At 40.4% G+C, this 27,497-nt stretch overlaps 1 protein-coding gene across 1 annotated transcript in view; it reads left to right on the top strand.

Annotated features, from left to right (window-relative positions):
- Positions 1-12,153: 12,153 nt before the first annotated feature.
- LOC137562085 (pneumococcal serine-rich repeat protein-like) overlaps positions 12,154-27,497 on the top strand; it is a 45,279-nt gene continuing 29,935 nt past the window's right edge. The window contains exons 1-2 of the mRNA XM_068273422.1: positions 12,154-12,226; positions 12,275-21,709. Coding sequence (XP_068129523.1) covers positions 12,154-12,226; positions 12,275-21,709 — 9,508 coding nt within the window. The remainder of the gene's footprint in view (positions 12,227-12,274; positions 21,710-27,497) is intronic.

Genomic DNA, 27,497 nt, shown 5'->3' with positions numbered 1-27,497 from the left:
TGTAAAGTGCATATATCATAGTCTATGTATGTATTGTATAGTGCATATATCATAGTCTATGTATGTATAGTGCATATATCATAGTCTATGTATGTATTGTATAGTGCATATATCATAGTCTCAGTATGTATTGTATAGTGCATATATCATAGTCTATGTATGTATTGTATAGTGCATATATCATAGTCTATGTATGTATTGTATGTATGTATTGTATAGTGTATATATCATAGTCTATGTATGTATTGTATAGTGCATATATCATAGTCTATGTATGTATAGTGCATATATCATAGTCTATGTATGTATTGTATAGTGCATATATCATAGTCTATGTATGTATTGTACAGTGCATATATCATAGTCTATGTATGTATAGTGCATATATCATAGTCTATGTATGTATTGTATAGTGCATATATCATATTCTATGTATGTATTGTATAGTGCATATATCATAGTCTCAGTATGTATTGTAAAGTGCATATATCATAGTCTATGTATGTATTGTATAGTGCATATATCATAGTCTATGTATGTATAGTGCATATATCATAGTCTATGTATGTATTGTATAGTGCATATATCAGTCTATGTATGTATTGTATAGTGCATATATCATAGTATATGCATGTATTGTATAGTGCATATATCATAGTCTATGTATGTATTGTATAGTGTATATATCATAGTCTATGTATGTATTGTATAGTGCATATATCATAGTCTATGTATGTATAGTGCATATATCATAGTCTATGTATGTATTGTATAGTGCATATATCATAGTCTATGTATGTATTGTACAGTGCATATATCATAGTCTATGTATGTATAGTGCATATATCATATTCTATGTATGTATTGTATAGTGCATATATCATAGTCTCAGTATGTATTGTAAAGTGCATATATCATAGTCTATGTATGTATTGTATAGTGCATATATCATAGTCTATGTATGTATAGTGCATATATCATAGTCTATGTATGTATTGTATAGTGCATATATCATAGTCTCAGTATGTATTGTATAGTGCATATATCATAGTCTATGTATGTATTGTATAGTGCATATATCATAGTCTATGTATGTATTGTATGTATGTATTGTATAGTGTATATATCATAGTCTATGTATGTATTGTATAGTGCATATATCATAGTCTATGTATGTATAGTGCATATATCATAGTCTATGTATGTATTGTATAGTGCATATATCATAGTCTATGTATGTATTGTACAGTGCATATATCATAGTCTATGTATGTATAGTGCATATATCATAGTCTATGTATGTATTGTATAGTGCATATATCATATTCTATGTATGTATTGTATAGTGCATATATCATAGTCTCAGTATGTATTGTAAAGTGCATATATCATAGTCTATGTATGTATTGTATAGTGCATATATCATAGTCTATGTATGTATAGTGCATATATCATAGTCTATGTATGTATTGTATAGTGCATATATCAGTCTATGTATGTATTGTATAGTGCATATATCATAGTATATGCATGTATTGTATAGTGCATATATCATAGTCTATGTATGTATTGTATAGTGTATATATCATAGTCTATGTATGTATTGTATAGTGCATATATCATAGTCTATGTATGTATTGTATAGTGCATATATCATAGTCTATGTATGTATAGTGCATATATCATAGTCTATGTATGTATTGTATAGTGCATATATCATAGTCTATGTATGTATTGTATAGTGCATATATCATAGTCTCAGTATGTATTGTATAGTGCATATATCATAGTCTATGTATGTATTGTATAGTGCATATATCATAGTCTATGTATGTATTGTATGTATGTATTGTATAGTGTATATATCATAGTCTATGTATGTATTGTATAGTGCATATATCATAGTCTATGTATGTATAGTGCAAATATCATAGTCTATGTATGTATAGTGCATATATCATAGTCTCAGTATGTATTGTATAGTGCATATATCATAGTCTATGTATGTATTGTATAGTGCATATATCATAGTATATGCATGTATTGTATAGTGCATATATCATAGTCTATGTATGTATTGTATAGTGTATATTTCATAGTCTATGTATGTATTGTATAGTGCATATATCATAGTCTATGTATGTATAGTGCATATATCATAGTCTATGTATGTATTGTATAGTGCATATATCATAGTCTATGTATGTATTGTATAGTGCATATATCATAGTCTCAGTATGTATTGTATAGTGCATATATCATAGTCTATGTATGTATTGTATAGTGCATATATCATAGTCTATGTATGTATTGTATGTATGTATTGTATAGTGTATATATCATAGTCTATGTATGTATTGTATAGTGCATATATCATAGTCTATGTATGTATAGTGCATATATCATAGTCTATGTATGTATTGTATAGTGCATATATCATAGTCTATGTATGTATAGTGCATATATCATAGTCTATGTATGTATTGTATAGTGCATATATCATAGTCTATGTATGTATTGTACAGTGCATATATCATAGTCTATGTATGTATAGTGCATATATCATAGTCTCAGTATGTATTGTATAGTGCATATATCATAGTCTATGTATGTATTGTATAGTGCATATATCATAGTATATGCATGTATTGTATAGTGCATATATCATAGTCTATGTATGTATTGTATAGTGTATATATCATAGTCTATGTATGTATTGTATAGTGCATATATCATAGTCTATGTATGTATTGTATAGTGCATATATCATAGTCTATGTATGTATAGTGCATATATCATAGTCTATGTATGTATTGTATAGTGCATATATCATAGTCTATGTATGTATTGTATAGTGCATATATCATAGTCTCAGTATGTATTGTATAGTGCATATATCATAGTCTATGTATGTATTGTATAGTGCATATATCATAGTCTATGTATGTATTGTATGTATGTATTGTATAGTGTATATATCATAGTCTATGTATGTATTGTATAGTGCATATATCATAGTCTATGTATGTATAGTGCATATATCATAGTCTATGTATGTATTGTATAGTGCATATATCATAGTCTATGTATGTATTGTACAGTGCATATATCATAGTCTATGTATGTATAGTGCATATATCATAGTCTATGTATGTATTGTATAGTGCATATATCATATTCTATGTATGTATTGTATAGTGCATATATCATAGTCTCAGTATGTATTGTAAAGTGCATATATCATAGTCTATGTATGTATTGTATAGTGCATATATCATAGTCTATGTATGTATAGTGCATATATCATAGTCTATGTATGTATTGTTTAGTGCATATATCAGTCTATGTATGTATTGTATAGTGCATATATCATAGTATATGCATGTATTGTATAGTGCATATATCATAGTCTATGTATGTATTGTATAGTGTATATATCATAGTCTATGTATGTATTGTATAGTGCATATATCATAGTCTATGTATGTATTGTATAGTGCATATATCATAGTCTATGTATGTATAGTGCATATATCATAGTCTATGTATGTATTGTATAGTGCATATATCATAGTCTATGTATGTATTGTATAGTGCATATATCATAGTCTCAGTATGTATTGTATAGTGCATATATCATAGTCTATGTATGTATTGTATAGTGCATATATCATAGTCTATGTATGTATTGTATGTATGTATTGTATAGTGTATATATCATAGTCTATGTATGTATTGTATAGTGCATATATCATAGTCTATATATGTATAGTGCATATATCATAGTCTATGTATGTATAGTGCATATATCATAGTCTCAGTATGTATTGTATAGTGCATATAGCATAGTCTATGTATGTATTGTATAGTGCATATATCATAGTATATGCATGTATTGTATAGTGCATATATCATAGTCTATGTATGTATTGTATAGTGTATATATCATAGTCTATGTATGTATTGTATAGTGCATATATCATAGTCTATGTATGTATAGTGCATATATCATAGTCTATGTATGTATTGTATAGTGCATATATCATAGTCTATGTATGTATTGTATAGTGCATATATCATAGTCTCAGTATGTATTGTATAGTGCATATATCATAGTCTATGTATGTATTGTATAGTGCATATATCATAGTCTATGTATGTATTGTATGTATGTATTGTATAGTGTATATATCATAGTCTATGTATGTATTGTATAGTGCATATATCATAGTCTATGTATGTATAGTGCATATATCATAGTCTATGTATGCATTGTATAGTGCATATATCATAGTCTATGTATGTATAGTGCATATATCATAGTCTATGTATGTATTGTATAGTGCATATATCATAGTCTATGTATGTATTGTACAGTGCATATATCATAGTCTATGTATTGTATAGTGCATATATCATAGTCTATGTATGTATAGTGCATATATCATAGTCTATGTATGTATTGTATAGTGCATATATCAGTCTATGTATGTATTGTATAGTGCATATATCATAGTATATGCATGTATTGTATAGTGCATATATCATAGTCTATGTATGTATTGTATAGTGTATATATCATAGTCAGGGCCGGCCTTAGGTTTTACAGCGCCCTGAGCGAAGTCTGATTATGGTGCCCCCCCCCCCTCATCCTACACACACACACACACACACACACACACACACACACACACACACACACACACACACGGAATAGGTAATATTGGGATGGACAGACAGACAAATAGAGAGAGAGAGAGAGAGAGAGACAGAAAGAGGAGAGAGAGGGACAGAGAGAGGAGAGAGAGAGACAGAGAGAGGAGAGAGAGAGACAGAGAGAGGAGAGAGAGACAGAGAGGAGAAAGAGACAGAGAGAGGAGAGAGAGACAGATAGAGACAGAGAGAGACAGAGAGAGGAGAGAGAGACAGAGAGAGGAGAGTGAGACAGAGAGAGGAGAGAGAGAGAGAGACAGAGAGAGGAGAGAGAGAGAGACAGAGAGAGGAGAGAGAGAGAGACAGAGAGAGGAGAGAGAGAGACAGAGAGAGGAGAGAGAGAGAGACAGAGAGAGGAGAGAGAGAGACAGAGAGAGGAGAGAGAGAGACAGAGAGAGGAGACAGAGAGAGGAGAGAGACAGAGAGAGGAGAGAGAGAGACAGAGAGAGGAGAGAGACAGAGAGAGGAGAGAGAGACAGAGAGAGGAGAGAGAGACAGACAGAGACAGAGAGAGACAGACAGAGACAGAGAGAGACAGAGAGAGGAGAGAGAGACAGAGAGAGACAGAGAGAGACAGAGAGAGGAGAGAGAGACAGAGAGAGACAGAGAGAGGAGGGAGAGACAGAGAGAAGAGGGAGAGACAGAGAGAGGAGGGAGAGACAGAGAGAGGAGGGAGAGACAGAGAGGAGGGAGAGACAGAGAGGAGGGAGAGACAGAGAGGAGGAAAGAGAGAGGACGAGAGAGACAGACAGATATAGGGATGGAGGGATAGGAGGGAGAAAAAGAGAGAGAGAAAAACATAGGGGGGGGGGGGGAGAGAGAGGGATGGATGGATGGATGGATGGATGGATAGATAGATAGACAGGATATAGGAATAGATAATCTAGGGACATATATGAGAGAGAGACAGAGCTATAGGGATGGATGTATGTTTGGGGAGAGAGAGAGAGACAGGCAGATATAGATGGATGGATGGGAGGAGTAGAGAGAGAGACAGATATATAGGGATGGATGGATGCATGGGGAGATAGAGAGACAGACAGATATAGGGATGGATGGATGGATGGATGGATGGTAGGAGTAGAGAGAGGGGGAAGAGAGACAGAGAGAGTGAGTGAGTGAGTGAGTGTGTGTGCTGCACAAAGTACGGTCCATTAAGGCTGCATTTCTATCTATGTAAAGCCCCTGGGCCCTGAGTGACTGACCTGCCTCTCTGCTGTCCCCCTTGCTTGCAGTTTGCTGGCACTCTGTGGGAGCTGGGCGATGTGCTCTTGTCACACAGACCTGTGGGCTGCAACAAGTTCCCCTCTGTGGTGGCTCCCTCCATCCCCGGCACTCAGACTGCCAGCCATGTAGTTCAGCGGTGGGTGGTCCAGCAGCATTGATGGCAGAGCGAGGGAAGCCGCTGTATACTTCAAATACAGGAAGTGCTCATTCAGGAAAGCACTTCCTGTATTTGAGATACACAGCGCCACCACTGGGCTCCCTCTGTCATCACAGCTGCCGATTCACCCACAGCTGAACAGGGCTGACAGTGAGTGCCGGAGATCGGAGGGAGCCGCGAGTGAGGGGAATAGAAACCCCTGCACATGCGCCCCTTGGAGGTCGGCGCCCTGTGCGACCGCTCCGGTCGCACAGGTCAAAGGCCGGCCGTGATCATAGTCTATGTATGTATTGTATAGTGCATATATCATAGTCTATGTATGTATTGTATAGTGCATATATCATAGTCTATGTATGTATAGTGCATATATCATAGTCTATGTATGTATAGTGCATATATCATAGTCTATGTATGTATTGTATAGTGCATATATCATAGTCTATGTATGTATTGTATAGTGCATATATCATAGTCTCAGTATGTATTGTATAGTGCATATATCATAGTCTATGTATGTATTGTATAGTGCATATATCATAGTCTATGTATGTATTGTATGTATGTATTGTATAGTGTATATATCATAGTCTATGTATGTATTGTATAGTGCATATATCATAGTCTATGTATGTATAGTGCATATATCATAGTCTATGTATGTATTGTATAGTGCATATATCATAGTCTATGTATGTATTGTACAGTGCATATATCATAGTCTATGTATGTATAGTGCATATATCATAGTCTATGTATGTATTGTATAGTGCATATATCATAGTCTATGTATGTATTGTATAGTGCATATATCATAGTCTATGTATGTATAGTGCAAATATCATAGTCTATGTATGTATTGTATAGTGCATATATCATAATCTCAGTATGTATTGTATAGTGCATATATCATAGTCTATGTATGTATTGTATAGTGCATATATCATAGTCTATGTATGTATAGTGCATATATCATAGTCTATGTATGTATTGTATAGTGCATATATCATAGTCTTTGTATGTATTGTATAGTGCATATATCATAGTTTATGTATGTATTGTAAAGTGCATATATCATAGTCTATGTATGTATTGTATAGTGCATATATCATAGTCTATGTATGTATTGTATAGTGCATATATCATAGTCTATGTATTGTATAGTGCATATATCATAGTCTATGTATGTATTGTATAGTGCATATATCATAGTCTATGTATGTATTGTATAGTGCATATATCATAGTCTATGTATGTATAGTGCAAATATCATAGTCTATGTATGTATTGTATAGTGCATATATCATAATCTCAGTATGTATTGTATAGTGCATATATCATAGTCTATGTATGTATTGTATAGTGCATATATCATAGTCTATGTATGTATAGTGCATATATCATAGTCTATGTATGTATTGTATAGTGCATATATCATAGTCTTTGTATGTATTGTATAGTGCATATATCATAGTTTATGTATGTATTGTAAAGTGCATATATCATAGTCTATGTATGTATTGTATAGTGCATATATCATAGTCTATGTATGTATTGTATAGTGCATATATCATAGTCTATGTATGTATTGTATGTATGTATTGTATAGTGCATATATCATAGTCTATGTATGTATTGTATAGTGCATATATCATAGTCTATGTATGTATAGTGCATATATCATAGTCTATGTATGTATTGTATAGTACATATATCATAGTCTATGTATGTATTGTATAGTACATATATCATAGTCTATGTATGTATTGTATAGTGCATATATCATAGTCTATGTATGTATTGTATAGTGCATATATCATAGTCTATGTATGTATAGTGCATATATCATAGTCTATGTATGTATTGTATAGTACATATATCATAGTCTATGTATGTATAGTGCATATATCATAGTCTATGTATGTATTGTATAGTGCATATATCATAGTCTATGTATGTATTGTATAGTGCATATATCATAGTCTATGTATGTATAGTGCATATATCATAGTCTATGTATGTATTGTATAGTGCATATATCATAGTCTATGTATGTATTGTATAGTGCATATATCATAGTCTATGTATGTATTGTATAGTGCATATATCATATTCATAGAAACCCACATAGCCACTGCTTCTGTGGCAAATACAGCAGGTTCTCCAGAAAGCCCTACATCAGGAACAATATCTATATAAATGTGAAAATTCGCATGCACCATGTCAACAATGGTAATACTAATTGCATTAGAAAAAGGATTGACTCTTGGGTGCATGCAAAGTACAAAATAGCTTTATTAAACCACACATATATTCCAATCAAAAATACATATAAAACGTATCAATTCTCAATAGCAAAACTGATTTAAAATTTTAACCAGCTAAGAGAGGTTATGTGGAATGAGAGGCTGCAGTCCCCTCCCCTATCAATTGCACGGCAAAAGGGTATGTTTCACATGGACCAAGTGAGCATGTATAGTTACCATGGGTGAGCATAATGTTCTCATAGTCTGTTATGCACCATCATATTTCCATACACCTGACAAAAACGTGTCATTCCCAATCGCAGATCCACACCAAGTATAATATAAACATCCAATAGGAATGATGAACTGTGACAGCATAAGATGGCCTCTGAGTCAATAACGTCCAGGCCTTAGGTAGAGAGTAAAAAACGTTGTTGCTGGTGGACAAGTAATCCCACTTATACACAAATCCCAAGCGACTCCCAATCGCTGAACCACGGGTGTATCAAGCCACCATATGTAACCAGTTCATGTAGTTCATAGAGGTCACAGGCAGTTTTTTGGTTAAAGGATACCCGAAGTGACACGTGACATGATGAGATAGACATGGGTATATACAGTGCCTAGCACACAAATAACTATGCTGTGTTCCTTTTTTTTTTTCTCTGCCTGAAAGAGTTAAATATCAGGTATGTAAGTGGCTGACTCCGTCCTGACAGGAAGTGACTACAGTGTGGCCCTCACTGATAAGAAATTTCCCTTTTTATCTCTTAAGAAGCCATTTTCTGCTAGGAAAGTGTTTTATAGTTGGAATTTCTTATCAGTGAAGGTCACACTGTAGTCACTTCCTATCTGAGTCAGGACTGAGTCAGCCACTTACATACCTGCTATTTAACTCTTTCAGGAAGAGAAAGAAAAAAAGGAACACAGCATAGTTATTTGTGTGCTAGGCACTGTACATACACGTCTATCTCATCATGTCAAACTGTAGTCTAAAATAAAAAAAGACAGGAAAAAAAACATACATTAACCACTTTACCCCCGCCCATACGAATTTCTCTGTCCCTTTTCCCATCCTTTAACCCCCAGGGACGGAGAAATCCGTACTTTCCGCGCTCCCACCACTGCCCGCGCTCCCGCTCGTAAACACGCCGCCTGCCGCTAGTAAACACGCCGCCCGCTCGCCCAGAGATCAATGAACGGGAAAATCCATTCCCGTTCGTTGATCTAAGTCCCGCAATGATCCGCTGCCCTCCGATGGGCAGCGCGATCATTGTGAAAAAAAAAAACACGTTGCCAGCCTCCTTGTACTTCCTCCAAAAAATACTTCCTCCACAAAAAAATAACTCATTACCTCCCACACTCCCCAATTTTTTTTTGTAATTAAAATTTTTTTAAAAAATTTACAATTAAAAAAAATACATAAATAGTTACCTTAGGGACTGAACTTTTTAAATATTTTTGTCAAGAGGGTACAACACTGTTACTTTATAAACTATGGGCTTGTAATTATGGATGGACGCAAAACTGAAAAAAATGCACCTTTATTTCCAAATAAAATATTGGCGACAAACATTGTGATAGGGACATAATTTAAACGGTTTTATAACCGGGACAAAAGGGCAAATAAATTTAATGGGTTTTAATTACAGTAGCATGCATTATTTAAAAAGTATAATGGCCGAAAACTGAAAAATAATTAATTTTTTCCCACATTTTTCCTATTTTCCCATTAAAATACATTTAGAATAAAATAATTCTTGGCATATTGTCCCACCTAAAGAAAGCCTAATTGGTGGCGGAAAAAACAAGATATAGTTCATTTCATTGCGATAAGTAATGATAAAGTTATAGACGCATGAATGGAAGGAGCGCTGAAAGGTGAAAATTGCTCTGGTGCTCAGGGGGTAAAACCCCTCAGTGGTGAAGTGGTTAATATAGTTGAATGTATTTAGATGTCTACCAATTCTGCATTTTGAACCCAATTCTGTATTTTGTATATTGGTGTATAATGTTGTGTGTAGAGATGAGCCGAAATTTTCGAAATTTCGAACTGCTTTTATTACGAATGCGAAATTTAACATTACGACCCAAATTCGTAATTAATTTTCAAATCGTAATTTACAATTTCGTAATCGAAATTTCACTCCCGTAATGACGAATTTCGTGTCTCCAACCGAAATTTTACTTTTTCAGGTTTGTAAGGGTTTCTATCCCTCTAGATGCCTAAAATGAATAGCACAGCCAGCCGCCACTCCTCTCTCTCTCTCTCTCTCTCTCTCTCTCTCTCTCTCTCTCTCTCTCTCTCTCTCTCTCCAGAGATTTGTAGTATTTCAAAACCATACTCACATTCATGACATGTCCAGGGATCAAACCCAGGCCAACCACATGGAAGACAGCTATGCTCACCACCATACCACCAAACACACACTAAATAGACTGCTAACCTAAATCTTACTTGTAGACAGTCATATGAGACACATGCTGGGTGCAGGGCTTTGTGATTGGACCATGCGATAGAGTGAGGTGCAAAAATGAAATCATGCCTAGCAGAGGATGGTTTCACAATGCTAAATGCTAGGCTGGCTGTGGTGCAATTGGTTAGTGTGTCTGGCTGGTAACAGCAAGGTTACAGGTTCGATTCCATCCAGGCATGTCTTTTCCTTTTGAGTTCAACAGTTGTCCAAACACCGAGCACAAAGTTTTGCATGCGTAAAGTTTTACGCACGCAAAATACCCCATGGGGTTCAATGGCGCAGCGCGCGCACGCAAAAGGAAAAGACATGCCTGGATGGAATCAAACCGGTAACCTTGCTGTTACCAGCCAGACACACTTAACAATTGCACCACAGCCAGGCTAGCTGTGACCTAACTCTACATGGCTATCTGGGGCTCTGTTGGCTCTGTTTGGACAACTGTTGAACGCAAAAGGAAAAAACATGCCAGGATGGAATCGAACCTGTAACCTTGCTGTTACCAGCCAGACACACTAACCAATTGCACCACAGCCAGCCTAGCATTTAGCACTGTGAAACCATCCTCTGCTAGGCATGATTTCATTTTTGCACCTCACTCTATCGCATGGTCCAATCACAAAGCCCTGCACCCAGCATGTGTCTCATATGACTGTCTACAAGTAAGATTTAGGTTAGCAGTCTATTTAGTGTGTGTTTGGTGGTATGGTGGTGAGCATAGCTGTCTTCCATGTGGTTGGCCTGGGTTTGATCCCTGGACATGTCATGAATGTGAGTATGGTTTTGAAATACTACAAATCTCTGGAGAGAGAGAGAGAGAGAGAGAGAGAGAGAGAGAGAGAGAGAGAGAGAGAGAGAGAGAGAGAGAGAGAGAGAGAGAGAGAGAGTTGGTTGGTTATTCATTTTAGGCATCTACAGGGATAGAAACCTTTGCAAACTTTAAAATACTAAATTTCGTAATCGTAATTACGAAAATTTGCGTAATTTGCGAAAATTACGAAATTTCGATTACTGCTGAAATCGTAATTGTAGTAATTTCGCGAAATTTCGGAAATTCGTAATTAGGTCATTACGCTCATCCCTAGTTGTGTGTATAATTATGTACCCCATGTTTGTTTCTTACTTTGTACAAAGACACATGTTGGTGCCTTATAAATCAGTGATAATAGTAATAATAATAATAATAATAATAATAATAATAATAATAATAATAGCTGTATGTAGTGGCACATGGATCGCCATAGCAGCTGCTGTAGCGTTCTACTCCACTAGGCTTCGAGGCTGGCCACTATTAAAAAAAAAAAATTACACTGCACATTTTTTGCATGTACACATGTAAATGAACATTAGACTACCAGAGAAAGCTATAGGGGGATATAGAGGACTACTAGACTACCAGGGAAGTGCTCAAGGTGAGCCCTAGACAAGATCTAATCTTTTTTTTTTTCTTTTCCCTCTAGGAAAAAGTGATGAAACCCTGGATTTTTCAATCTCTGCTGATAAAACCACACCTTTCATTGAAAACGCAATGGGTTCTACTGATGATCTCGAATCTCCTGCAGTGACTAATGTCCTCACTACTGCCTCTGACAACCCACAGAATTCTCCCACTGATGGAAGTGCCGAAGTCACTGCACTTTCCAGCCCTGACAATCCTATTTCTAGCACAAGTCCTGAATTACCGACTTCAGAAATATCATCATCTACTGTTGCATTGGTCACCTCCTCAAGTGGCAGTAGTTCGGGAGAAACTGAAAGTATGACTGAATCTACTGCAGTCCCTACACTTTCCGGTCAAAGTTCTGCAGATTATTTTTCTTCTGTGGCAAATACAGCAGGTTCTCCAGACAGCTCTACATCAGGAACAAGTGCTGCATTGACCAGTCCAGAAATATCATCATCTACCGTTGCATTGGTCACCTCCTCAAGTGGCAGTAGTTCGGGAGAAACTGAAAGTATGACTGAATCTACTGCAGTTCCTACACTTTCCAGTCAAAATTCTACAGATTTTTCTCCTTCTGTGGCAAATACAGCAGGTTCTCCAGACAGCTCTACATCAGGAACAAGTGCTGAATTGACCAGTCCAGAAATATCATCATCTACCATTGCATTTGTCACCTCCTTAAGTGCCAGTAGTTCAGAAGCAACTGAAAGTATGACTGTATCTCGTGCAGATCCTACACTTTCCAGTCAAAGTTCTCCAGATTCTTCTCCTTCTGTGGCAATTACAGCAGGTTCTCCAGACAGCCCTACATCAGGAGCAAGTGCTGCATTGACCAGTCCAGTTATATCATCATCTACCGTTCCATTTGTCACCTCCTTAAATGCCAGTAATTCAGGAGCAACTGAGAGCATGACTGTATCTCGTGCACTTCCTACACTTTTCAGTCAAAGTTCTCCAGATTCTTCTCCTTCTGTGTCAATTACAGCAGGTTCTCCAGTCAGCCCTACATCAGAAACAAGTGCTGCATTGACCAGTCCAGAAATATCCTCATCTACCATTGCATTTGTCACCTCCTTAAGTGCCAGTAGTTTAGGAGCAACTGAAAGTATGACTGTATCTCCTGCAGTTCCTACACTTTCCAGTCAAAGTTCTCCGGATTCTTCTTCTGTGGCAATTACAGCAGGTTCTCCAGACAGCACTACATCGGGAATAAGTGCTGCATTGACCAGTCTAGAAATATCATCTTCTGCTGTCACATCTTCTGTTGTAGCTTCTTCAGGGACTTCTCCAACTTCCCTAACATCCAACCAGATAACTGTAGATATTTTCACAACTGCATTTTCAGCTGAAAGTACCCCACCTATAACCAAAACACTAGTGACTTCAATAGCAAGCACCTCTGAAAGTATGACTGGATCTACTGCAGTCCATACACTTTTCAGTCAAAGTTCTCCAGAATCTTCTTCCTCTATGACAGTTACGTCTGTAGGTTCTCCAGACAGCCCCACATTGGGAACAAGTGCTGCATTACCCAGTCCAGAAATATCATCATCTACTGTTGCACTGGTCACCTCCTCTAGTGCCAGTAGTTTGGGAGCAACTTTAGATGAAGTTACTTCATCTACTGTTGCCGTTATCACCGCCTCAAGTGCCTCAAGTAGTTCAGTAATAACTGAAAATATGACTGAAACTACTGCTGTCCCTACACTTTTCAGTCAAAGTTCTCCAAATGCTTCTTCCTCTGTAACAATCACAGCAGGTTTTTCAGACAGCTCTTTATCAGGAACAAGTGCTGCACTGACCAGTCGAGAAATATCATTTGCTGTCACATCTTCTGGTGTAGCTACTTCAGGAGCTTCTGCATCTTCCCTAACATCCAACCAGATAACTGTAGATATTTCCACAACAGCATCTTCAGCTGAAAGTACCCCACCTCTAACTGATGCAGTTACTTCAATGGCAAGAACTCCAGAAACTACAGTTCCTCTTACATCTTCCAGAGGAAGCTCTCCTGTTACTATTACTCCTAGCATCACATCTGTTGGAGGAAGCAGTCCTGATGTTCCCGCCACCATCACTAGTGAAATTACTTCATCTACTGTTGCATTGACCACCTCCTCAAGTGCCAGTAGTTCAGTAATAACTGAAAGTATGATTGAAACTACTGCTGTCCCTACACTTTCCAGTCAACATCCTCCCGATTTTTCTCCTTCTGTGACAACTACAGCAGCAGGTTCTCCAGAGAAACCCACATTGGAAACAAGTGTTTCATTAACCAGTGCAGACATATTATCTTCTCTTACATCTTCTGGTGTTGTTACTTCAGGAAATTCTGACACTTCCCTAACCTCCAACCAGATAACTGTAGATATTTCCACAACTGCATCTTCAACTGAAAGAACCCCATCTATAACTGATACCGTGACTTCAATACCAAGAACTCCAGAAGCTACAGATTATCTCACATCTTCCAGAGAGAGTACTCCTGGTACTATTACTCCTAGCATCACATCTGTTGAAGGAAGCAGTCCTGATGTCCCTACCATCACTAGTGAAGTTACTTCATCTACTGTTGCAATGATCACCTCCTCAAGTGCCCTTAGTTCAGTAACAACTGAAAGTATGATTGAAACTACTGCAGTTTCTACATTTTCCAGTCAAAGTTCTACAGATTCCTCTCCTTCTGTGGCAACTACAGCAGCAGGTTCTCCAGACAAGTCCACATTGGGAACAAGTCCTTCATTAACCAGTTTAGAATTATCAGTATCTGCTATCATCTCTGATGCAGCTACTTCAGGACCTTCTGCAAGTTCCATGCCCTTCACACAGAGAACTGTAGAAATCTCCACAACTGCATTTTCAGCTGGCAGTAACCCAACTACAATCGGTACAGTGAGCGCCATAGCTAGCACTCCAGAAACTACAGATGCTCTTTTATCTTCCAAAGAGAGTACTCCTGATATTACTACTTCAATCATCACGTCTGTTGAAGGAAGCACTTCTGATGTCCCCATCATCACTAGTGGAGTTAGTTTATCTACTGTTGCACTGACCATCTCTTCAAGTGCCAGTAATTCAGTGGAAACTGAAAGTAATATTGAAACTAGTGCAGTGAGTACTCTTTCCAGTCAAAGTTCCCCAGATTCTTCTGCTTCTGTGACAACTACAGTAGCAGGTTCTCCAGACAACACCACATTGGGAACAAATGCTCCATTAACCACCAGTCATGAAATAACATTATCTGCTGTCACTTCTTCTGGCGGAATTAGTTCAGGAGCTCCGGCAACTTCCCTAACATCCAACCAGATTACTGTAGACATTTCCACGACTGTATTTTCTGCTGGAAGCACCACACCTAAAACTGATACAGTGACTTCAATAGCAAGCATTACAGATATGACAGATACTCTCACACGTTCCAGAGGTAGCACCCCTGGTACTATTGCTCCTAGCATGACATCTTTTGGAGGAAGCACTCTTGATGTTTCCACCATCACTAATGAAAATGCTTCATCTAATTTTACATTAGCCACTTCCTCAGGGGCTATTGGTTCAGAAACAAGTGTTGTTACAACTGGATCAACTGAAAGCATTACCAGCACTTCTGCCATGAGTACTGCTCACAGCTCCAATACTCCTGAATCTTCACCTTTTGAAACGACCATTGTTGTAAGTTCTCCACATAGTTCAAAAGTTACAACTAGCTGTTCTTTGAGTACTTCTGAAACATCAACTGCTTTAATAGGCTCTACTGCAAGTACTTCAGGAAGTCAGTCAACCTCCATGAGACCTGTGCAGACTATCTCCTTAACTTCTACTATTCCATATTCTGCTGAAAGCACGCTCGCAACTACTTCTAAGGTTACCTCCAGAGCAAGCACAATAGGTATTACAGGTACTACTTATGTTCTCACATCTACTGGAGCAAGTACTCTATCTACTTCTGCCTCATTACCCATAGCAAGCACTCCTGATGTATCATACATGACTAGCAAAGGAATTTCTTCAAGCTCTGCTTTTGTCCCCTCATCTGATACAACTGGGTCAGCAACTATGGATATTTTTACAACATCCAGTGAAAGTATAACTAAATCTATTGCAGTCACTACACTTTCCAGTCAAAGTTCTCCAGATTTTTCTCTGTCTGTGACGACTATAGCAGCAGGTTCTCCCAGCCATCCCACATCAGGAACTAGTGCTGCATTAACCAGTACAGAAATATCATTATCTGCTATCACATCGTCAGATGCAACTACTTCAGGATACTCTGCAAGTTCCATGACGTCCAACCAGATAACTACTGCATTCCCTGCTGAAAGTACCACACCTATAACTGATTCAGTAACTTCAATAACAAGCATTGCAGAAACAACGGATGCTCTTACATCTCTCAGAGAAAGCACTCCTGGTATTTCTACTTCTAGCATCACATCTGTCAGAGGAAGCACTCCTACCACCAACAATGGTGAAATTATTTCATCTACTGTTGCTTCAGTCACATTCTCAAGTGCCAGTAGTTCAGTGACAAGTCTTGTTACAACTGGATCAACTGAAAGCATTAGTACTTCTGCTATGAGTACTGCCCACAGCTCAAATACTCTAGAATCTTTTCCTGTTGAAACAACTGCTGCAGAAACGTCTCCAGATAGTTTCACAGCCACAACTAGCATTCCCTTAAGTACTTCTGAAACATCAACTGTTATTGTGGACTCTACTGCAAGTATTTCAGGAAATCATACAACATCTGTGACACCCATGCAAACTAGTCCATTCATTTCTATACCATCCTCTGTTGAAAGCACCCCAACTTCTGAAGTGACCTCCAGAGCAAGCACAATAGGTACCACTGATACTCTCACATCTTCTAGAGCAAGCATTCTTCATACTTCAGGCTCTGACATTACATCTTTCACAGCAAACACTTCTGATGTATCACCCACTAGTAGCACAGGAATGTTTTCAAGCTCTACTTCTGGTACAACTACATTAGCAACCCTGGTTATTTCTACAACGTCCAGTGAAAGTGTTACTGAAACCCTTACTACAACTACAGCACCAAGTTCTTCGGTCAGTTTGAAATCCAGTTCTACCTCCTTAACCAGTTCAGAAACATCAACTACTATTACACCTTCTAGTGAAACTACTTCTGCTGCTCTACCAACTTCCTTGGTGTCCTCCCAAATAACTTCAGACATTTCCACAACAACATTTTCTACTGAAAGTAGCCCACCTATAACTAATAGAGTGACCTCAGTAGGGAGCACTTCAGAAACTACAGATACTCTCACAGCTTCCAGAGTGAGCACAACTGGTACTGTTACTTCTAGCGTTACATCTCTTGGAGGGAGTTCGGCTGATGTTTCTACAATCACTACTAGTGAAATTACTTCATCTACTGTTGCATTGGTCACCTCCGTAAGTGCCAGTAGTTCAGGAACAAACCTTGTCACAACTGGCTCAACTGAGAGCATTAGTACTTCTACTATGAGTACTTCTCACAGCTCAAATACTCTAGAATCTTTGCCTGTTGAAACAACTGCTGCAGAAACGTCTCCAGATAGTTTCACAGCCACAACTAGCATTCCCTTGAGTACTTCTGAAACATCAACTGTTATTGTGGACTCTACTGCAAGTATTTCAGGAAACCATACAACATCGGTGACATCCATGCAAACTAGTCCATTAATTTCTATACCATCCTCTGTTGAAAGCACCCTGACTTCTGAAGTGACCTCCAGAGCAAGCACAATAGATACCACTGATACTCTCACATCTTCTGGAGCAAGCATTCTGCATACTTCTGTCTCTGACATTACATCATTCATAGCAAGCACTTCTAATGTACCACCCAGTAGTAATACAGGATTTTTTTCAAGCTCTTCTTCTGGTACAACTACATTAGCAACCCTGGTTATTTCTACAACACCTAGTGAAAGTGTTACTAAAACTCTTACTACAACTACAGCACCAAGTTCTTCTGTCAGTTTAACATCCAGTTCTACCTCCTTAACCAGTTCAGAAACATCAACTACTATTACACCTTCTAGTGAAACTACTTCTGCTGCTCTACCAACTTCCTTGGTGTCCTCCCAAATAACTTCAGACATTTCCACAACAACATTTTCTTCTGAAAGTAGCCCACCTACATCTAATACAGTGACCTCAGTAGGGAGCACTTCAGAAACTACAGATACTCTCACGGCTTCCAGAGTGAGCACACCTGGTACTGTTACTTCTAGCGTCACATCTCTTGGAGGGAGTTCGGCTGATGTTTCTACCATCACTAGTGAAATTACTTTATCTACTGTTGCATTGGTCACCTCCGTAAGTGCCAGTAGTTCAGGAACAAACCTTGTCACAACTGGCTCAACTGAGAGCATTAGTACTTCTACTATGAGTACTTCTCACAGCTCAAATACTCTAGAATCTTTGCCTGTTGAAACAACTGCTGCAGAAACGTCTCCAGATAGTTTCACAGCCACAACTAGCATTCCCTTGAGTACTTCTGAAACATCAACTGTTATTGTGGACTCTACTGCAAGTATTTCAGGAAACCATACAACATCGGTGACATCCATGCAAACTAGTCCATTAATTTCTATACCATCCTCTGTTGAAAGCACCCTGACTTCTGAAGTGACCTCCAGAGCAAGCACAATAGATACCACTGATACTCTCACATCTTCTGGAGCAAGCATTCTGCATACTTCTGTCTCTGACATTACATCATTCATAGCAAGCACTTCTAATGTACCACCCAGTAGTAATACAGGATTTTTTTCAAGCTCTTCTTCTGGTACAACTACATTAGCAACCCTGGTTATTTCTACAACACCTAGTGAAAGTGTTACTAAAACTCTTACTACAACTACAGCACCAAGTTCTTCTGTCAGTTCAACATCCAGTTCTACCTCCTTAACCAGTTCAGAAACATCAACTACTATTACACCTTCTAGTGAAACTACTTCTGCTGCTCTACCAACTTCCTTGGTGTCCTCCCAAATAACTTCAGACATTTCCACAACAACATTTTCTTCTGAAAGTAGCCCACCTACATCTAATACAGTGACCTCAGTAGGGAGCACTTCAGAAACTACAGATACTCTCACGGCTTCCAGAGTGAGCACACCTGGTACTGTTACTTCTAGCGTCACATCTCTTGGAGGGAGTTCGGCTGATGTTTCTACCATCACTAGTGAAATTACTTTATCTACTGTTGCATTGGTCACCTCCGTAAGTGCCAGTAGTTTAGGAACAAACCTTGTCACAACTGGATCAACTGAGAGCATTAGTACTTCTGCTATGAGTACTGCTCACAGCTCAAATACTCTAGAATCTTTGCCTGTTGAAACAACTGCTGCAGAAACGTCTTCAGATAGTTTCACAGCCACAACTAGCATTCCCTTGAGTACTTCTAAAACATCAACTGTTATTGTGGACTCTACTGCAAGTATTTCAGGAAACCATACAACATCGGTGACACCCATGCAAACTAGTCCCTTAATTTCTATACCATCCTCTGTTGAAAGCACCATAACTTCTGAAGTGACCTCCAGAGCAAGCACAATAGATACCACTGATACTCTCACATCTTCTGGAGCAAGCATTCTGCATACTTCTGTCTCTGACATTACATCATTCATAGCAAGCACTTCTAATGTACCACCCAGTAGTAATACAGGATTTTTTTCAAGCTCTTCTTCAGGCACAACTACATTAGCAACCCTGGTTATTTCTACAACACCTAGTGAAAGTGTTACTGAAACTCTTACTACAACTACAGCACCGAGTTCTTCTGTCAGTTCAACATCCAGTTCTACCTTAACCAGTTCAGAAACATCAACTACTATTACACCTTCTAGTGAAACTACTTCTGCTGCTCTACCAACTTCCTTGGTGTCCTCCCAAATAACTTCAGACATTTCCACAACAACATTTTCTTATGAAAGTAGCCCACCTATAACTAATACAGTGACCTCAGTAGGGAGCACTTCAGAAACTACAGATACTCTCACGGCTTCCAGAGTGAGCACACCTGGTACTGATACTTCTAGCGTCACATCTCTTGGAGGGAGTTCGGCTGATGTTTCTACCATCACTACTAGTGAAATTACTTCATCTACTGTTGCATTGGTCACCTCCGTAAGTGCCAGTAGTTTAGGAACAAACCTTGTCACAACTGGATCAACTGAGAGCATTAGTACTTCTGCTATGAGTACTGCTCACAGCTCAAATACTCTAGAATCTTTGCCTGTTGAAACAACTGCTGCAGAAACATCTCCAGATAGTTTCACAGCCACAACTAGCATTCCCTTGAGTACTTCTGAAACATCAACTGTTATTGTGGACTCTACTGCAAGTATTTCAGGAAATCATACAACATTGGTGACACCCATGCAAACTAGTCCCTTAATTTCTATACCATCCTCTGTTGAAAGCACCCTAACTTCTGAAGTGACCTCCAAAGCAAGCACAATAGGTACCACTGATACTCTCACATCTTCTGGAGCAAGCATTCTGCATACTTCTGTCTCTGACATTACATCATTCATAGCAAGCACTTCTAATGTGCCACCCACTAGTAACACAATATTTTTTTCAAGCTCTTCTTCTGGTACAACTACATTAGCAACCCTGGTTATTACTACAACACCTAGTGAAAGTGTTACCGAAACCCTTAGTACAATTACAGCACCGAGTTCTTCTGTCAGTTTAACATCCAGTTCTACCTCCTTAACCAGTTCAGAAACATCAACTACTATTACACCTTCTAGTGAAACTACTTCCGCTGCTTCACCAACTTCCTTGGTGTCCTCCCAAATAACTTCAGACATTTCCACAACAACATTTTCTTCTGAAAGTAGCCCACCTACAACTAATACAGTGACCTCAGTAGGGAGCACTTCAGAAACTACAGATACTTTCACGGCTTCCAGAGTGAGCACACCTGGTACTGTTACTTCTAGCGTCACATCTCTTGGAGGGAGTTCGGCTGATGTTTCTACCATCACTTCTAGTGAAATTACTTCATCTACTGTTGCATTGGTCAGCTCTGCCAGTAGTTTAGGAACAAATCTTGTCACAACTGGATCAACTGAAAGCATCAGCAGCACTTCTGTTATGAGTACTGTCCACAGCTCATATACGCCAGAATCGTCAAGCTCTCCAGACAGTTCCACAGCTACAACTGCCACCTCTGAAAAATCATCTGCTATTGTAGACTCTACTGCGACCTCCATGCAGACTGGTTCCTTAGTTTCTACTATGCCATATTCTTTTGAGACCTCCCCAACACCAATTTCTTCATCTATTACAACTGTAACAGCAACAAGTTCTCCAGACATCCCCACTTCTAGAACAAGTCCTATTCCTGAAACATCATCTACTACCATAACTTCAAGAACACCTACTTCAGAAACGCCAACAACTACCACTCAAACAACAACTACAGGTAAAATAATAATAATAATACGAAAATCTATTTTACATATAGAGATACAATATATGCTATTGATATAAAGGGTTTAAAGGAATACCAAAGTGAAAAGCTTTGGAGAAACAGAGGCCATCTATAGCTTGTGCATTTGAGCAATCACCATGGTGGCATTTTCTTCTGAGCACCTCCCTTAGCTCTCACAATCACAGTATGACATTGGGAGTACAGAGAGAGTGGTTGCACTAAGCTACTGCATATGCACAGCCAAATAGATTTGGTTCAACAATCGCAAACTTCATCTGATCGTGGCCTTTACCAGACCAGATTACCAGCAGATGGAGCTGCTTATACAAAAACTGACACAGAGGTAAATTATTGCTAAGGTGTTGGTAACTATGGATGGCAGAATTGTTTTAGAATCTTGGTTGCCATGTTCCTATATATATTTACAGTGGCTTGCAAAAGTATTCGGGCCCCTTGGAGTTTTCCACATTTTGTCACATTACTGCCACAAACATGAATCAATTTTATTGGAATTCCACCTGACAGACCAATACAAAGTGGTGTACACTAGTGTTGGGCGAACACCTAGATGTTCGGGTTCGCGAACGTTCGGCGAACATCGCCGCGATGTTCGGGTGTTCGCGCCGAACTCTGAACATAACGGAAGTCAATGGGGACCCGAACTTTCGTGCTTTGTAAAGCTTCCTTACATGCTACATACCCCAAATTTGCAGGGTATGTGCACCTTGGGAGTGGGTACAAGAGGAAAAAAATATTTGAAAAAGAGCTTATAGTTTTTGAGAAAATTGATTGTAAAGTTTCAAAGGAAAAACTGTCTTTTAAATGCGTAAAATGTCATGTTTCTTTGCACAGGTAACATGCTTTTTGTCGCCATGCAGTCATAAATATAATACAGAGAAGAGGTTCCAGGAAAAGGGACCGGTAACGCTAACCCAGGAACAGGAGGAGGCGCAGGAGGAGAAGGCCACGCTTTTTGAGACACAACATCCCAGGCCTTGCATGAGGACAAATAGCGTGCGGATATAGCAATGCTTTTTTCCGCCATGCAGTCATAAATGTAATAAAGATGAGAGGTTCAATAAACAGGGACCGGAAACGCTAACCCAGCAGCAGCAGCATCAGCACACGTGATGGAACAGGAGGAGGCGCAGGAGGAGAAGGCCATGCTTTTTGAGACACAGCATCCCAGGCCTTGCATGAGGACAAATAGCGTGCGGATATAGCAATGCTTTTTGCCGCCATGCAGTCATAAATGTAATACAGATAAGAGGTTCAATAAACAGGGACCGGAAACGCTAACCAATCACAGATGGTCATTGTTCATGTTACTTGGTTGGGGTCCAGGAGTGTTGCGTAGTCGTTTCCAATCCAGGATTGATTCATTTTAATTTGAGTCAGACGGTCTGCATTTTCTGTGGAGAGGCCTCCGGCAGCACTGAAACAGCGTTCCGACATAACGCTGGCTGCCGGGCAAGCCAGCACCTCTATTGCGTACATTGCCAGTTCGTGCCAGGTGTCTAGCTTCGATACCCAATAGTTGAAGGGTGCAGATGGATTGTTCAACACAGCTACGCCATCTGACATGTAGTCCTTGACCATCTTCTCCAGGCGATCGGTGTTGGAGGTGGATCTGCACGCTTGCTGTTCTGTGGGCTGCTGCTGCATGGGTGTCATAAAATTTTCCCACTCCAAGGACACTTTTTCCCACTCCAGCCACAAATCCGTCTGTTCCTTTATTCCCCTCCAAATTTCCTCCCCTGTGTGCTGCTTATCCCCAAGGCAGATCAGCTTCAGCAACGCTTGCTGACGCATGCCAACAGCTGTGCTGCACTGCTTCCACGATCCTACTGCTGCTGGGTTAGCGTTTCCAGATGAGGTACAGCTTTGAGATGCGTTGGAGGAGAAGGAGTCAGAGAGGTAGGTGCTGCTGTTGTTATCCAGTGGGAGGGACAGCGGTGCAGCTGTTTGCGGCGTGGGCAACACCCGCGCCGTAGCAGGTGAGGAATCGCTGCCAGGCTCCACAAGGTTCACCCAGTGCGCGGTAAGGGAGATGTATCGACCCTGGCCGAACGCACTCGTCCAGGTGTCAGTGGTGAGGTGAACCTTGCATGCAACGGCATTCTTCAAGCTTCGGGTTATTTTGCTGACCACGTGCTCATGCAACTCAGGCACTGCAGAGCGTGCAAAGTGGTAGCGGCTGGGAACCACGTAACGTGGGATGGCCACTGACATCATGCCCTTGAAGCTGTTTGTCTCCACCACTCGATATGGCAGCATTTCGCAGGCCAGAAGCTTGGCTATGCTGGCTGTTACTGCCACGGCCCGGGGTCATTTGCTGGCAATTTCCTCTTGCGATCAAACATCTCCGAGACAGACAACTGAATCGTAGGGCTGCACACTGAAGGGCTGTTGGTTGTTGTGTTTGATGAACACTGGGAGACCTCAAGAGCACTACTCCGGAAAGTGACAGTGTCAGCGTCTGATGTTTGTGAATGTTGTGAACCACGCAATGGCTGCGCTACTGCTGCTGCTGAGGCGGGTCTGGTGGTGAGTCTGGTGACCCCAAGGGAGGCAGTGTTGCTGGTACCCTGTCCTGCCGCGTTTGCCCACAGAGTGGGATGTTTGGATAGCATGTGGCGGCTCATGCTGGTGGTGGAGAGGTTGTTAATACTTTTCCCCCTGCTCAGGCGGGTCTTGCACACCTTGCAAATCGCCATAGTACCATCCTCAGTGCAGTCTTCAAAGAAAGCCCAGACTTTGGAGCACCTGCCTTGCTGGCGATTTCTGTTTGCGCCTCTTTTGCCTCTCACTTGAACTTCCACGCTTGTGGTGCCTGAAATTGCGCGCCGCCTACCTTGTGGCACAAGGCGAACTCGTGCAGCAGTGGGTTCTTCAACAGACTCATCTGTGCTGCTGCTACGACGGCGATGTTCTCGTTCACAAACAAAATCTGGGTCTATGTCCACATTGTCCATACTCTCCTCTTTCATCTCCTGAAACTCGTCATATGTCATTGTGGGGGGCCGCCGCCGTGGAGTAGAGCTCCCCAGAACAACCTCTGCGCAGCTCACTCCAACGTCGTCTTCCAGATCTTGTCGGCCGACCTCCTGCAATTGCAACCCCTCCTGCCCAACTTGCTCTGGGATTTGGGTTTCCGAGTCCTCCTCGGACTCGCCTTGTATTTCAGTGCGCGGTGCATTTCCCACAGTTAATGGTTGTGAACCCGGGCACAACATTTCTGGCTGTTCCTCCATTGACCTTTGAAAGGTGGAAGTTTGTTGGGCTGGGAATAGCTCCTGCGAATACCCTATTGTGTCCTGAGGTAATTCATCGGACTGGTTATCTGGCAGTTGTGTGCGTGGTGTCACTGCCGGTTGTGTCAGCTTTGTGCCCACTGGCTCCTTGTAACTGGCTGAGGACTCGGACCTCGTGCGTGATGTGCTGGTGCTGCTTAACCCACTGCTGGATGCTTGAGAGGTCATCCAAGTAATTATCTGGTCCTGTTCTTTTGGATTTGTGAGGGTTGTTGTCCTTGACAACATGGGCGGTATTGAGTGGGTTTTCTTGGGTGCTCCCCTGTGGCCTGTACGTGAACCGTCAGGGGAAACACCTCTTCCCTTGCCCCTCCCTCTTTCACCGGATTTCTTCCTCATTTCACTTATCCTTAAAGTACACGCTGACTGGCAGCAGTACAGTGGCAGTACAGAAATGCTATACAGTGGTGGGTGAGCGGTGTACCACTATTCCCAGCAGCGACACAGAGCACAATGCTATACAGTGGCGGGTGAGCGGTGTACCACTATTCCCAGCAGCGACACAGAGCACAATGCTATACAGTGGTGGGTGAGCGGTGTACTACTGTTCCCAGCAGAGACAGAGTGGCAGTAAACACAATGCTATATAGTGTGGCTGAGCAAGGTACACAGAGTGGCAGTAAACACAATGCTATATAGTGTGGCTGAGGGAGCGGTGTACTACTATTCCAAGCAGACACAGAGTGGCAGTAAACACAATGCTATATAGTGTGGCTGAGCGAGGTACACAGAGTGGCAGTAAACACAATGCTATATAGTGTGGCTGAGCGAGCGGTGTACTACTATTCCCAGCAGACACAAAGTGGCAGTAAACACAATGCTATATACTGTGGCTGAGCGAGGTACACAGAGTGGCAGTAAACAGAATGCTATATAGTGTGGCTGAGCGAGCGGTGTACTACTATTCCCAGCAGACACAGAGTGGCAGTAAACAGAATGCTATATAGTGTGGCTGAGCGAGGTACACAGAGTGGCAGTAAACAGAATGCTATATAGTGTGGCTGAGCGAGGTACACAGAGTGGCAGTAAACACAATGCTATATAGTGTGGCTGAGCGAGCGGTGTACTACTATTCTCAGCAGACACAGAGTGGCAGTAAACAGAATGCTATATAGTGTGGCTGAGCAAGGTACACAGAGTGGCAGTAAACACAATGCTATATAGTGTGGCTGAGCGAGGTACACAGAGTGGCAGTAAACACAATGCTATATAGTGTGGCTGAGCGAGCGGTGTACTACTATTCCCAGCAGACACAGAGTGGCAGTAAACAGAATGCTATATAGTGTGGCTGAGCGAGGTACACAGAGTGGCAGTAAACACAATGCTATATAGTGTGGCTGAGCGAGCGGTGTACTACTATTCCCAGCAGACACAGAGTGGCAGTAAACACAATGCTATATAGTGTGGCTGAGCGAGGTACGCAGAGTGGCAGTAAACAGAATGCTATATAGTGTGGCTGAGCGAGCGGTGTACTACTATTCCCAGCAGACACAGAGTGGCAGTAAACAGAATGCTATATAGTGTGGCTGAGCGAGGTACACAGAGTGGCAGTAAACAGAATGCTATATAGTGTGGCTGAGCGAGCGGTGTACTACTATTCCCAGCAGCAACACAATGACTGGGGGGACCCTGGCTAGCGTGTCTGGAGCGCGAACTACCCTGCCTGCCTACCCAAAGCTAAACCCACAGACAAATGGCGGAGATATGACGTGGTTCGGGTATTTATTTACCCGAACCACGTGACAGTTCGGCCAATCAGAGCGCGTTCGGGTCCGAACCACCTGACCCGTTCGGCCAATCACAGCGCTAGCCGAACGTTCGGGGAACGTTCGGCCATGCGCTCTTAGTTCGTCCATGTGGCCGAACGGTTTGGCCGAACACCATCAGGTGTTCGGCCGAACTCGAACATCACCCAAACAGGGTGATGTTCTGCAGAACCCGAACAGTGGCGAACACTGTTCGCTCAACACTAGTGTACACGTGAGAAGTGGAACGAAAATCATACATGATTCCAAACATTTTTAAAAAATAAATAACTGCAAAGTGGGGTGTGCATAATTATTCAGCCCCCTGAGTCAATACTTTGTAGAACCACCTTTTGCTGCAATTACAGCTGCCAGTCTTTTAGGGTATGTCTCTACCAGCTTTGTACATCTAGAGACTGAAATCCTTGCCCATTCTTCTTTGCAAAACAGCTCCAGCTCAGTCAGATTAGATGGACAGCATTTGTGAACAGCAGTTTTCAGATCTTGCCACAGATTCTCGATTGGATTTAGATCTGGACTTTGATTGGGCCATTCTAACACATGGATATGTTTTGTTTAAAACCATTCCATTGTTGCCCTGGCTTTATGTTTAGGGTCGTTGTCCTGCTAGAAGGTGAACCTCCGCCCCAGTCTCAAGTCTTTTGCAGAATCCAAGCGGTTTTCTTCCAAGATTGCCCTGTATTTGGTTCCATCCATCTT

Source organism: Hyperolius riggenbachi, chromosome 3 (genome assembly GCF_040937935.1).
Source record: "Hyperolius riggenbachi isolate aHypRig1 chromosome 3, aHypRig1.pri, whole genome shotgun sequence".
Lineage (NCBI taxonomy): Eukaryota > Metazoa > Chordata > Amphibia > Anura > Hyperoliidae > Hyperolius > Hyperolius riggenbachi.
Note: the sequence above shows the minus strand (reverse complement) of the source record. Positions and strands in the feature narration are given on the sequence as shown.